General features: G+C 50.6%; 2 protein-coding genes across 5 annotated transcripts in view; both read right to left on the bottom strand.

Moving 5' to 3' along the window:
* Window positions 1–483: 483 nt before the first annotated feature.
* On the bottom strand, window positions 484–3,058 carry SLC16A11 (solute carrier family 16 member 11). Of its 4 annotated transcripts, none has more exons than XM_059907528.1 (5): window positions 2,971–3,058; window positions 2,198–2,405; window positions 1,785–1,928; window positions 852–1,619; window positions 484–764 (listed from the first exon to the last, which is right to left on the bottom strand). In XM_059907528.1, the coding sequence occupies exons 2-5, from the start codon at window positions 2,397–2,399 to the stop codon at window positions 535–537; spliced, it is 1,344 nt and encodes a 447-aa protein (XP_059763511.1). In that variant the 5' UTR covers window positions 2,400–2,405; window positions 2,971–3,058; the 3' UTR covers window positions 484–534. The 4 variants fall into 4 exon arrangements, with proteins under 4 accessions (XP_059763511.1, XP_059763508.1, XP_059763509.1 ...); XM_059907525.1 differs by lacking the exon at window positions 2,971–3,058 and adding an exon at window positions 2,648–2,800; XM_059907526.1 differs by lacking the exon at window positions 2,971–3,058 and adding an exon at window positions 2,635–2,800.
* A 3,571-nt stretch (window positions 3,059–6,629) lies between these two features.
* The window catches only part of CLEC10A (C-type lectin domain containing 10A), a 34,713-nt gene continuing 28,740 nt past the window's right edge, over window positions 6,630–12,602 (bottom strand). The window contains exons 10-11 of the transcript XR_009499522.1: window positions 7,682–7,908; window positions 6,630–6,747 (exon numbers count right to left, since the gene is read on the bottom strand). The gene's annotated coding sequence lies outside the window, so the exon portion shown is untranslated. The remainder of the gene's footprint in view (window positions 6,748–7,681; window positions 7,909–12,602) is intronic.

Raw genomic sequence — 12,602 nt, forward strand, 5'->3', positions numbered from 1 at the left:
CCCAGAGCATTTAACCGTGGACTCTGCTCTCTGGACCACAGTTCCTCCCTCTTTCCCACTATCCCCTGTAACTTAGAAAAGAAATTAAGAAAATGGTGAGGGACATGCAGGGGGTGCTAGCTGGGGAGGGGCAGATAAAGCTAAGAGAGCTGAAGTCTGGGTCTGGGATTCTTATGTTTTCATCAGGCCAGTAGAAGGAGACTGAAATGCAGGAAAGACTTATCTGGGAAATGAGAATGGGGCAGCTAGCACCCATGAGCACCCCCCTCCTCCAACAAACTGAAGCTGATAGGCAGACAGTTTCTCAAAGATTTCCTGTTATAATGGCAAGAACTTGGGCAAAGAGAAATGGACTGACTGGACAAACACCCTTCCTGCCTCGCGTGGCTGAGGGGGATCCTGTTCCTATCAACCAGCCTTTTTGGATATTTTAAGTAGAATGTTTGCAGCATCCTAGATTGCCTAACAATTGGAGCTTGCAGGAAAAGCAGATAGAAAGTCTTTATTGGGGGCGAGGCTCAAACAAGAAAATGGTCAACAAGTGGTGTCCAGAGTGGAGTGAGGGCCTCCTGGGGGGAGCAGGGCAACCTGAGGGTCGGGGAGCAGCTCCCCCCTTTCAGGGGGTGCGGTGCCTGGATGTGAGGCTGGACGGCAGGAGGGCAGCGCACTGGGCAGCCCCACGTAGATGAAGCTGCCAGAGAGGATGAAAGAGCCGCACACGAGGAAGGAGGCGGTGAAGTCTCCCGTCTCATCCCTTAGGAAGCCTGAGAGGAGAGGGAAAGGAACTCAGAGGCCTCCGAGCCCAGGTGCAGAGGAGGGTTGCGAGCGGATCTGCTGGCTCAGGCCCTTACCTGACAGGGGAGGGCCCAGAAACCCCCCGAGGCTCATCAGCATCATCACCAGCCCGGTGGCCTGTACCACACCTCCGATGCCCACCAGCCCCGGGAGCACGCCGAAAACCAACGGGGCGTAACTTCCGGCGCTCAGCCCGTAGGCCCCAGCCGCGGCCAGCAGGGGGCCCCCCCAGCTCTCCTCGTTCCCCACCACCGGCACCAGACCCACCGCCAGCAGCCCTAGCCCTGTCAGGGTCCCGAACATCGCCAGCAACCGCGGGAGGGGCACCCAACCCTGGTCCGCCAGCCACCCGCAGAGCAGCCGGGCGCCCGCGTCCCCCACGGCAGCCACCGCCACCACCAGCACCGCCCCATACCCACCCAGGCCCCGATCTAAAGCGTGAGGGGCCAGGTGCACGTAGGGGACGAAGTACCCGCCCCCCACCAAGGCCGTGCCTAGAGCAAAAACTAAGAAGGCCCGGCGTGTGAAGAGACCTAGGCCGAGGGCAGCTAGGGGGCTTCGGGGTGGGCCCAGGGGGTCTCCAGGTAGCGCCAGGGGTCGCAGCAGGGCGCCACAGGGGGTGAGGTGGAGGGTAATGGCGCCAAGGAGGAGCAGGGCGCCTCGCCAGCCGAAATTATCGAGGAGCAGCTGCAAGGCGGGCGCCAGAAGCAGCGAGGAGGCCCCGTTGCCCGTGAGTGCCAGCCCCACGGCCAAGACTCGACGGCGGGAGAAGTAACGGGACAGGGTCCCGAGGGCAGGGGCGAATACCAGGGCCCAGCCGGAGCCTGCGAATGGATAGGACCGGGTGAGGACAGGAGCCGGGGATGCCTGCCCCCACCATCCCAGCTCGGCTGCTCGCAGGAGGCCCTCGCGCCCTCGGCCTCCAGCTCCCGACACGCTCCTATCTCCACCATCACCCCTGAAGAACCCGGGAATCCCTCTCTCCTCACCAGCAAGGACGCCCAGGCCAAGGTAGAGGTGCAGCAGACTGCGGGCGAAAGCCGAGAAGACGAAGCCGAGCGAGGTGAGGACGCCCCCAACCATCACCACGGGGCGCGCCCCCCAGCGGGTGCTCAGGGCGCTGCCCACTGGGCCTGGAAGGAGGCGGAGTCAACGGAAGACACGCTCCTGGACCCCCAAACTCGCTCCAACACTTCTCATTGGCTGTTTGCCTGGCCTAAACTTCTCCCCCTGCCTAACAGCCCCTCCGCCTTGACCTCAAGACCCACTATATTCTAGAACTTAGGTACACTGGTCGACCTTTCTTAGGTTGTCTGGTAATCAACCAGGTGTGTCCCCCACCACTGCACTCATGGCCCCTCCACCCCGGTTCCCGCCTCCCACCTCGGGGGCCCCCCCTCACTGGCTGCCTGCTGCACGGCCAGGGCCAGGGCGCTGACCCACGCAGTGTCCTGAGCGCTTCGGTCAAAATGCTCCGCGAGGTCAGGGAGGGCGAGGCCCAGGGAGCGTAACAGTCCGTAGGAGAGCCCATTCACCGCGAAGGCTGCGGCCGCCACCACCCAGCCCCAGCCTCCGTCCGGGGGTCCGGCTGGCTTGGGGGTCATCACCGCCTGGAGGAGGGGGAACACCTGTGAGAGAAGTCTTCAGGTCTGTGCCTCCTTTAGAGACCTGGGCATCCCTGAGATCCAGCTTCTGACTCTTTGCCCAGGGTGGGCACGTCACCCTGAGCACGACAGGACGGAGGCGGAGGAGCCTAGGGACAGAACTCCCGGGTTCGCGCGATCCGGGGACGGGATGACAGCCGGATCCCCCAGGCCTGAGACTCCCCTTCCCACACACCTGCTTCCCTTACCCGACGTCTCCGGGCAGTGCGGGGAGAGGAAGGGCTCGGCCCGCTTTTCTCCCTGCTTCCGGGGCGGGCGGGGCCCCAGAGGGAGCAAATGTAGAGATGCAGCCCAACTTGGACGGGCTTTCAAGGTAAACAGAGAGCGCCACAGGGGTGCTGAGCCACCTGGGACGCGGGGGGTACGGAGGGCGGGGGCGAGCTAAGACAGCCAATCCGCCGAGCCGCGGGTGAGGCCAGACGCCGCGTCCCACGGGGATTGAATTATCCACTTACACCCCCAACCCCGGGGAAGGGAGGGGCGAGTAATGAATGCCGCCACGCCCACGCACCTGCCGCCGGCTGCGCACCCAGGAGACGCGTGGATTGCAATCTCCAGCCTGCCCAACGTCGGTAGGCAACGCACGGAAATAGGGGTGGTCCTCCCAAAGCCTGAGGGGATGAGTAGTTTCGTTCCCAGGGAACGTTGCTGGAGAACCTGGTAAAACCTCGGATGTTAAATCACCTCCACGGAGTGTATGCTGCGTGCTCAACAATAATATGCCCTCAAGGACGGAGGGGAAGGAAGAGGACTTCCTTATGATGGGCCAGGGACATGTACACATGTCATCTTTCATCTTCACAATCACCCTGTGAAAAAGGTGTTCTCCCCATTTTACAGACGAAGTAACTGAAATTTAGGGAGGTTAGGTGACTTGCCCAAATCATTCAGATTAAAAAAAAAAAATGGTGGAAATATTTGAATTTCGGTCTGTCCAACTGCGGAACCATACAAGAAGAACAGACCTAGGACTGAAATAGAATCTCCCACCATGGAGGGAAATGGCCTGGAGACAGTTTGATGCCAAACTGACCTGGAAATGGTAGAGCCTTTGCAGAGCCAGAGAGTTTATGATTCTGAGATAGGGGTTACTGGGAATAGAAAGGATTCTTGAGGTCAGAATCGCTGAAGATTTAGATTAGAATTTTAAAAACAAAGTTAAGAAATCCGATAATTGAACCCAGGTATTGATTTCTTGAAAAAGCTTTCCTCTTTACATTAGGATTAAGTTTACCATTAATTTACTTCAGCTGTTTGATCAAGGTTTGGTTTAATTTTTCAACAGTATCAGAGAAATCGGCAGTTTACAGTTTGGCGTATGCAACATCCAAAAGCCACATGGTGGCAGTGTTTCCTAATGGTTGAGAACGCTTCTGCAAATAAAGAAAAAAACAGCTTCTTAATCAGTGAAATTATAAACCTAACAACATGATCTTCGAGGGCTCTCCACTGCCTATAGGAGGAGAAAAACAACAACAAAATTCTCTACTTTGGGCATAAGGCCTCTCACAATCAAGGTAGACTATCTTTCCATCCCATCTCCCTCCCCTCTCTCCTACACCCTTCCATCAGCCGCCTCTATGGACATTCCTAGCTTTTTCTCACTCCTAAATTTTTGAATATGTCATGCCCTCTGCTTGAAATGGCCTGGATGGGGTACAGGAGCCCTGCCACACACACCTTAGGAAAGTGGTCTCACCGGTTTCCCTAGCTGGGTGTGCTGTTGTGAAAGGCACCTGGGAGACAGAGGCAGCATATCCTCAGCCAAGGGGAAGGCAGGGAGCCCACTTCCCGACACGGCCGGTGAGGATTCTGCTCCAAGCTGAATGAGGCCAAGTGAAACAAATCACTCCCTCTCCATGGTGAAGTAGAAATGCAGGGCAGTCAAAGAGGAGACTGGGTCCTCGGGGTCTGGGAGTGACACTGAGCACGTTTACAGGATACTTATGAACCAAGAGGACATCCCAGAGCCTGGGGCTAGGGTGATTGGTTGCGAAAGGGCACATTCATCTTCTACCTCATGTTCCCTGTATTCTTAGCCAAACTTACTATCACTACACACATGTGTTGCTTATGGAGCTGTGAATGAAAAATATTGCCTGCCATAGAGTAAACAAAGGATATTGCAGCCATCAAGCCATCACATTACAGCCACCCCAACAGTGAGCCCTGAGGGAACTCACAATGGAAACAGGATGCACCTTATCAAACCATCAGACACAGCAGCCCTCCACCCCCAACAGTACACCCTGAGGAGACTCAGGATGAGAAAGCCCAGTATACTGGCCTCAGATGGCTGAGGTGCGTATCAAAGGAATGATTTCAGTGAGCCCAGACTCTTGCATCTTCCCATACATGGAAAAGTGCTAAACTCCTTAAGATATCTGGTTTTCTTTAATTAACAGTAATCTTTTGATGTTCCGACTACCTGGTCTTTGTTGCAAAAACTCCTGGATATCCTGGCTCCGCCCCTTGCCTCTTCGGAGCAATCTCTGAGTTATCTGCCATACTGTGTCCCGGGCTTAAGTCCTCAGTTTCATCTGCTGAATAAAACATAACTCTCAACTTTTAGGTTGTGCATTTTTCTCAGTCAACAAGCAAATATAGCGGTGAGGTTGGGAGAATGAATTCCCAAGCTAGACTTCCTGGGTTTGAAGCCCATCTTTGCCACTTATTAGCTGTATTACTGTAAGCAAGTTATTCAACCTCTCTGTGCCTCGATTTCTTCATCTCTAAAATGGGGATAATAATAGTAGCTACCTGATAGGATTGTTATGGGAATAAAATGAGACATTGTGTATACATGTATGAATAAGGGACTTAGAACAGTGCCTGGAACATGATACATGTCAGCCCCTCTTGCACCCCTGCCCCTTCCCCACTGGCTACACCTACTGATGCCTCAAGGTTAAAGAACCACATTGGTCTGGTGAGTTCTCAGTAGAACTACACAGCTTTATAAGTAAGACGTGAATGGCTACAAAGAGAGATTAAATGGATTTTTTCTCTTAGTGGTGAGTGGTTTTCTTAGCATTTTCCAAAGTTTATGAGAAAATGCTGGTCTCCCTGTCTCAACTCTAAAAACAAATGAGAAGGAAAAGAGTCAAAATAAGTTTTGTTCATTCGCTTCCTCATACAAAATATTTATAGACACCTACCATGCCAGATGCTCTGCTTAGGGCTAGGGATACAACTATGAATGCTACAGTCTCTCCCCTCCAAGCCCCCACAATCAAATTAGAGAAAAAGTGAAATAAAGACATCTCAACACAACGAAAGGGACGCAGACACCATAGAGTGGTGCATGGGAGGAACTGACTCATTCTGCTTGGGCCTGCTGGGAAGGCTTCACAGAAGAGGAGCTCTTTGAGCTGGGTCTTGAAGGATGAGTAGGAGTTTGCCAGATGGCTGGTGGGCAGGGGCATTCCAGGCAAAGGGAACTGCCTGTGGAAAATCACAAAGGCATGAACCAGCTTGGCACATTGTTTACTGTTTGGGGAGCTGTAAATAGCCGCTGTGTGGAGAACAGGGAGTGTGTAGGAGAATAATGTAGGATGAAGCTGCTGGGGCAGAGGGTCCCATCATGAAAGGCCAGGCCAAGGAATTTAGATGTTTTCCTGGGACTGATTCTTCTCAAAATTTCCCCTGATGCAGCAGTCACTAATATTCACTAATACTGGAAGCTGATCACAGAGGGGAGAGGACTCATACCAGAGTCAGAAGGGTCAGGAGAGTCTGGGGTGTAGACCTTTTGTGTGGGGGACATTTCTTTGAACTATCTTGTTTTACATTGAAAATTTTGCATCCTGCTTCATAATCACTGATGCATATTTTCATTGGAAAATTATGCTTTAAATGACTAGATAAATTATTTAAGTTTTTCTTCCCAAGTCCTCCTCTGGGCAGAAGCCACCTCTGGGAAGTCATCCCAACCACTGATCTGTGTTAGGTGCCTCCCCCTCTGCCTACTCACCCCATCTGACTACTTCTCAGCCTGCAGTGACATCATCCATTTTGCCCTCCACCCCTCACCCCTACATTGCCCCTACACCCTGAGGCCCAGGAGGTGGGACCTTGCATTACTGATCTCTGGATCTTTGACAGCCAAAGGTGAATACAACTCACTGCATGAGAGAAACACTGAACACGGGACTCATTGAATGTGTGGACTCGGGGCCTCGCGCTCCATCAGATGTGGCGAGATCACAAGTGGTTGCTGATGGACCAAACTGGCAATGTCTGCCCACGCAGAGAAAGCTCCAGAAGCAGATGGTGATCCAGGTCGGGTCTAGGGAGATCAGACAAGAGGGGCAAGGTCTGTCCATAATTTGCTTTGGGGACCACGAGATCAGGGAGTGTGTCTGTGTCTGTGAACTCTAAAACTGCTCTGGGGCTTTCTCCTGGGAGCCCCTGTGAGATGTTCTTAGGTCCTCTGGGGTCTGCAACCTCTGGGTAGCCCTGAGCTGAGCCCAGCCATTGCCTGAGGACACCCACTGGCGGCTCCCTCTGCAGAAGATGGATGGGAGGGAAGGGGCGGACAAGGATGGAGGGCATCACCCATAGGAAATATGGCTCTATTTGAGGTACACAAAAATATGAGGCTTTCCCGTGTTTGGCCCAGCTGATCTTGGGCTTCTAAGTGCCTAATACAGCTGCCTCTCACCCCTCTCCTCCCAGAATCCTCCTATCCCAGCTCACCCAAGACCAAGCCATGGGAAGTCAGCATAGACCTCAAAGTGGAAGAAGACCATGACCCAGGAAGGGGCCAAGGACACAAAGGTCAGGGCTTGTGGTTCAGGCCAGGGGAGCACATCTGCTGAGATACTCTGTAATGGGGGTGGGTCATGAAACAGGAAGATGAAGGCGCCCACTCAGGACAGTGGGGCTTATGATGTGCAGGGAACAAATTTGCTTGGATGAGCACACCTGAATGGGGAACTGGACCAGGTCCCCTGAACCTTGTGCTGGGGCTGGGACTGGGTAAGTGGTTGCTGAGTCTGAGGCCAGGGGAGGCTGGTGGTGGGCTTGAAGTTGGCACAGATGAGACAGAGCTGAGGCTGGAGCTAGGTTGGGGCCAAGACCTAGGATGGGACGGGAGTCCCAACCCCACATTACTCCTCTCTTAGCCCCTCTACCAAGTTTGTCTCTGGTGCTTCTTCAATCCAGTCCCCAATCCCTTCCCTCTGTCACCCTCCCGCCCCCCACCTCCCCAGCCCTACTACCTGCTGAAGATCTGGAGCCTCTGGCTTTTGGATCTCTCTGGACAGCCCAGCCTCCAGGACAGGAGATCAGGATGGTGGAGGAAGCACCTAGCTAAAGTCTTTGAGCCTGGTCTGTGTGTTTAAATATCCAAATATGTCTTATTCCAGCATTTCCTGCTTCTGGGACTTTGCCCAACATGTGTGTCAAAGTCCTTAGTTGTAAGCCACAGGCACCAACTCTGACTTACCTAAGGAGAGAAACGATCGATTACAGGATAGTGGGTAACACTCAGAATTACCAAGAAGACTCCAGAACTAGGTTTGGCAGGAACACAGACGGCCACAAGTCTAAATGAGGGGCCAAGGCCACTGCTGTCGCCATCGGACACTAGATGTCGCTGCCGGTCTTTTGCGGCCACTGGACCTAGACACTGCGGCTGCTGCTCAGAAACATTCTCTGCCTCATTCACCTCTAGCTGCAAACTCGAGTCCAGGGCCGTGCTTCTGACCACCTGGGCCTTGGTCATGTGCTCTCATTGTAGGTGGAAGGGACACCAGGAGAGCGAGTACCTGGCGTTCTCAGTGTTGACAGGTACATGGGTTCTGCTCCCCATCCGAAATAATCAGGTGGGACATGTCCATCACACCTCAGTAGAGTGGAATCATCATCATCATCACAGGAATTCCTCAAACAAAGGAAGGGTTTCAGATGTGAGACAGTCCACTAAAAACTGGTCATCAGGATGGGAATGGAATTCGAATTGAGGCAGCAGGGTGTGTGCATCCTGCAAAAACAACCTGGACACGGCGAATTGTTGAAAACATGGTTCTTGATTCCCAAATCCAATATTTTCTAGGTATCTATTAAAAGGTGGTAATACTTCAAAGCATTGTTGGTGAAACTTCAAAGAAATAAAGCTTGGAAAGGACCAGCACAACCCCAGGCAGGCACATGGTAGGCACTCTACAAATGCAGGTTCCCATCCATTTCATTTCCTCCCATTTTCTGGCCACAGACAGTCACCCTTTCATCTCTACTCCCGTCCAATCTCTACTCTAGTTCCCTGTGCTCCCATGTCTTGATCTGAGAGGGGGAGTCACACCAGAAGGGGCCAGTGATGACATCTGTCTTTTCCCCTCTGTGGTACTATATATATATATACCTGTACACCTGTACACATATATATGTGTGTGTGTGTGTTTCAGGTTTACAGGTATACTATATATATATATGAATGTTTCCGATGTACAGCATTATGATTCAACATCTGTATACACTACAAAGTGATCCCCACCACAAGTCCAATTACCATCCAGCACCATACAGTTGGCCCCCTGCACCCACCCCCTAACCCCCTTTCCCTCTGGTAACTGCTAATCTTGTTCTCTGTATCTATGAATTTGTTTCTGTTTTTTCATTTTGTTTATTCATTTGCTTTGCTTTATTTTTATTTTTACTTATGGCTGCGTTGGGTCTTTGTTGCTGCACGTGGGCATTCTCTATTTGTGGAGAGCAGGGGCTACTCTTCATTACGGTGCAGAGGCTTCTCATTGCAGTGGCTTCTGTTGTTGCGGAGCATGGGCTCTAGGCATGTGGGCTTCAGTAGTTGTGGCACGTGGGTTCAGTAGTTGTGGCTTGCGGGCTCTAGAGTGCAGCCTCAGTAGTTGTGGCGCACGGGTTTAGTTGCTCTGCGGCATGTGGGATCTTCCCCAACCAGGGATGGAACCCGTGTCCCCTGCATTGGCAGGCGGATTCTTAAGCACTTTGTCATGCTTTGCTTTTTTAGATTACACATATGATATCATATGGTATTTGTCTTTCTCAGTCTGACTTATTTCACTTCCATGTTGTCCCAAATGGCAAGATTTCATTCTTTTTTTATGGCTGAGTAATATTCTATTGTGTGTATACCACATGTTCTTTATGCATTCATCCATCGATGGACATAGGTTGTTTCTATATCTTGGCTATTGTAAATAACGCTACAGTGAACATAGGGATGCATATATCTTTTTGAATTAGTGTTTTCATGTTCTTCAGATAAATACCAGAAGTGGAATAGCTGGATCATATGGTAGTTCTATACTTAATTTTTTGAGGACTCTCCATACTATTTTCTATAGTGGTTGCACCAATTTACAGTCCCACCAATAATGTATGAGGGTTCCCTTTTCTCCATATCCTCGCCAACACTTATTATTTCTTGTCTTTTTGATAACAGCCATTCTAACAGTGTGAGGTGATATCTCATTGCGGTTTTGATTTGCACTTCCCTAATAATTAGTGATGTTGAACATCTTTTCATGTGACTGTTGGCCATCTGCATGTCTGTTCAGATCCTCTGCCCATTTTTTAATTGGGTTGTTTGTTTTTTTGTTGTTGAGTGTATGAGTTATTTATATATTTGGGGTATTAACCCTTTATTGGATTTATGATTTGCAAATACTTCTTCCCATTCAGTAGGTTGCCTTTTCGTTTTGCTGATGGTTTCCTTTGCTGTGCAGGAACTTTTTAGTTTGATGTAGTCCCATTTGTTTATTTTTGCTTTTGTTTCCCTTGCCTTTGGAGTCAGATCCCCAAAAACATTGCTAAGACCGATGTCAATAGGTTACTGCCTATGTGTTCTTCTAGGAATTTTATGGTTTCATGTTTTACATTCAAGTCTTTAATCCATTTTGAGTTAATTTTTGTGCATGGTGTAAGATAGTAGTCTAGTTTCATTCTTTTGCATGTGGCTATCCAGTTTTCCTAATGCCATTTATTGTCCTGTCCTTTCTCCGTTGTATGATCTTTGCTCCTTCGAGGGTTTGTGAGCTAAAGACGCTGTGACTGGCTCCTGTTACCACAGACCTCTTCTTGTCTGTGCACAGGATGGGTCTTTCCCCTTTCAGTTCCCTTGCTTTTGAACGGAGTTCTGCTTGTCTGCCTTGAATCTCCTTTGCCCCTGCTTGCACTTCAATGTCATTTCCTCTGCAAAGCCTTCTCCCCTACTTTCAAAGCATTTTAAATCATGCTTCAAGGCTACATGCTAGGTAGCCTTTCTTCCTAAGGGTTCCTTTCCTCTATCTCATTCAGACAAATAGCTTTACCCAGCTTTACCCACCTTTGTCTCAAACTCTGATCATATCTCTTTCTTGATTCACAACCAGGAGTCTCTCACAGTGGGACTGATCCTGATTTAAAGCAAGTTTGTGAGTCTGATGCCTACTGTGTAGTTTGAAGACTGTGGTGGCAGGGTCTGGCCTGGAGGGAAGTCACATCTGAGTAGGCCTAAAGAAAGGTGAGGGCAGCTGGTTGACCAGCTGCCTTGGAGGAGCGTCTTTTTTAAAAATTTATTTTATTTATTAATTTATCTTTGGCTGCATTGGGTCTTTGTTGCTGCGCGCGGGCTTTCTCTAGTTGCGGCGAGCGGGGGTTACTCTTTGTTGCGGTGCGCGGGCTTCTCATTGCAGGGGCTTCTCTTGTTGCGGAGCACGGGCTCTAGGCACGTGGGCTTCAGTAGTTGTGGCTCGCAGGCTCTAGAGCACAGGCTCAGTAGTTGTGGCGCTCGGGTTTAGTTGCTCCGTGGCATGTGGGATCTTCACAGACCAGGGCTCGAACCCGTGTCCCCTGCATTGGCAGGCGGATTCTTAACCACTGCGCCACCAGGGAAGCCCTGTAGGAGAGCTTTTGATCCCTGAGGGTTTGCTTAAGTCTTTAGGAAAGTTCCATGCCAGTTCACCTGGGCTGGTGAACCAAAGGAGAGTGTTGTGTGCAGCCTTAGGCCACAACAATGAGAGGAACCATGTACACCTGGGCTTTCAGGATGGAGGCAGAGCTAAAGGAGCCCCAAGGAGAAGGGGAAACTTGGACCAGAGAATTGCTGCCCAGTTTTAGTGCTTCTCCTACCTGGGCTAATCCATGGAGTTTCGAACTTGGTTTTATTAAGGAAGCTGTCTTCCTAGTCCCTCCCAAAGCTAATTAACCATTTTGGCACTGACTTGCTGGACCCTTGAGCAGCCTGTGGCTCCGCTGACCATCCCTACCCTCCACAATACGTACACCTCCTTGACACTCTACCTGTTACCCCTCCAGTCTCTGATGGTCTCTCTCACTTTCACCTTAGGCTTTGTCTCCAGTTAGGGGTCCAACTTCCCATAATGCCATTTGGTATTGGAGATGCTGATGAGAAGTGGCAGTGCCAAGAAAGCTCAATGGATAGCAGTTCCTGGTAGTACTGTAACGGAGAAGAGCTAAATCGGATTCCACGTTGGATCTCTTTCTTCGACTTTAACCTTTGCTTTTCGTTGCTTTTGTTATTATAATCATACATAACCGCCTGCCTCAGGGAACCCTGCCCACCTGTGAATGGCTGCAAGAAAAAAGAAACTAACACATACCCTCACCGAGGCTGGTCATTCTAGGAGATGTTTTGCAAGACTGATGGCCCTTTTACTTTACTTCTTCACCACCTCTCCCTCTCTGATTCTATAAAAGAAACTGGCATGCAGACCCCGGTAAGATGGTCTTTCAGAGGCACTAGTCTGCCGTCTTCTCGGTCTGCAGGCTTTCCGAATAAAGTCATCTTCCTTGCCTCAACACCTCATCTCTGATTCATTGGCCTGTCATGCGGCGAGCAGAGTGAGCTTGGGCTTGGTAACAATACCAGCGCCAGAGGGAAGGGAAGATCATTGCTGGCTGCGCGTCATGAGCCCTTCTGGAGAGCATATGCAGTGTGCTCACTGGCAGCACAAACCATCTCTATTAGTTATGTTTCTGGCCACAAGTAACAAGAGTTCGACTCAACTTGGCTTGAATAATAACAAAGTATATTATCTCATGTATCAATAAAACTAGAGGTAGGAATACCCAAGCCTAGCTAATCATCATCGAGGAATCAGGTTCTTCCTATGTTTTCAGTCTGTCACCCTCAGGGTTTTCGTTTTTTCCTCTTACGGTTGC

Source organism: Balaenoptera ricei, chromosome 20 (assembly GCF_028023285.1).
Source record: "Balaenoptera ricei isolate mBalRic1 chromosome 20, mBalRic1.hap2, whole genome shotgun sequence".
Taxonomy (NCBI): Eukaryota; Metazoa; Chordata; class Mammalia; order Artiodactyla; family Balaenopteridae; genus Balaenoptera; species Balaenoptera ricei.

What these genes read in the sequence shown, in the direction of transcription:
- SLC16A11 (XM_059907528.1), bottom strand. Translation starts at nt 2,399, where the DNA reads ATGACCCCCAAGCCAGCCGGACCCCCGGACGGAGGCTGGGGCTGGGTG. An exon ending in GGCCGTGCAGCAGGCAGCCA is followed by an intron (nt 1,929 to 2,197) that starts GTGAGGGGGGGC and finishes GCCTCCTTCCAG; the next exon opens with GCCCAGTGGGCAGCGCCCTG. An exon ending in TGGCCTGGGCGTCCTTGCTG is followed by an intron (nt 1,620 to 1,784) that starts GTGAGGAGAGAG and finishes ATCCATTCGCAG; the next exon opens with GCTCCGGCTGGGCCCTGGTA.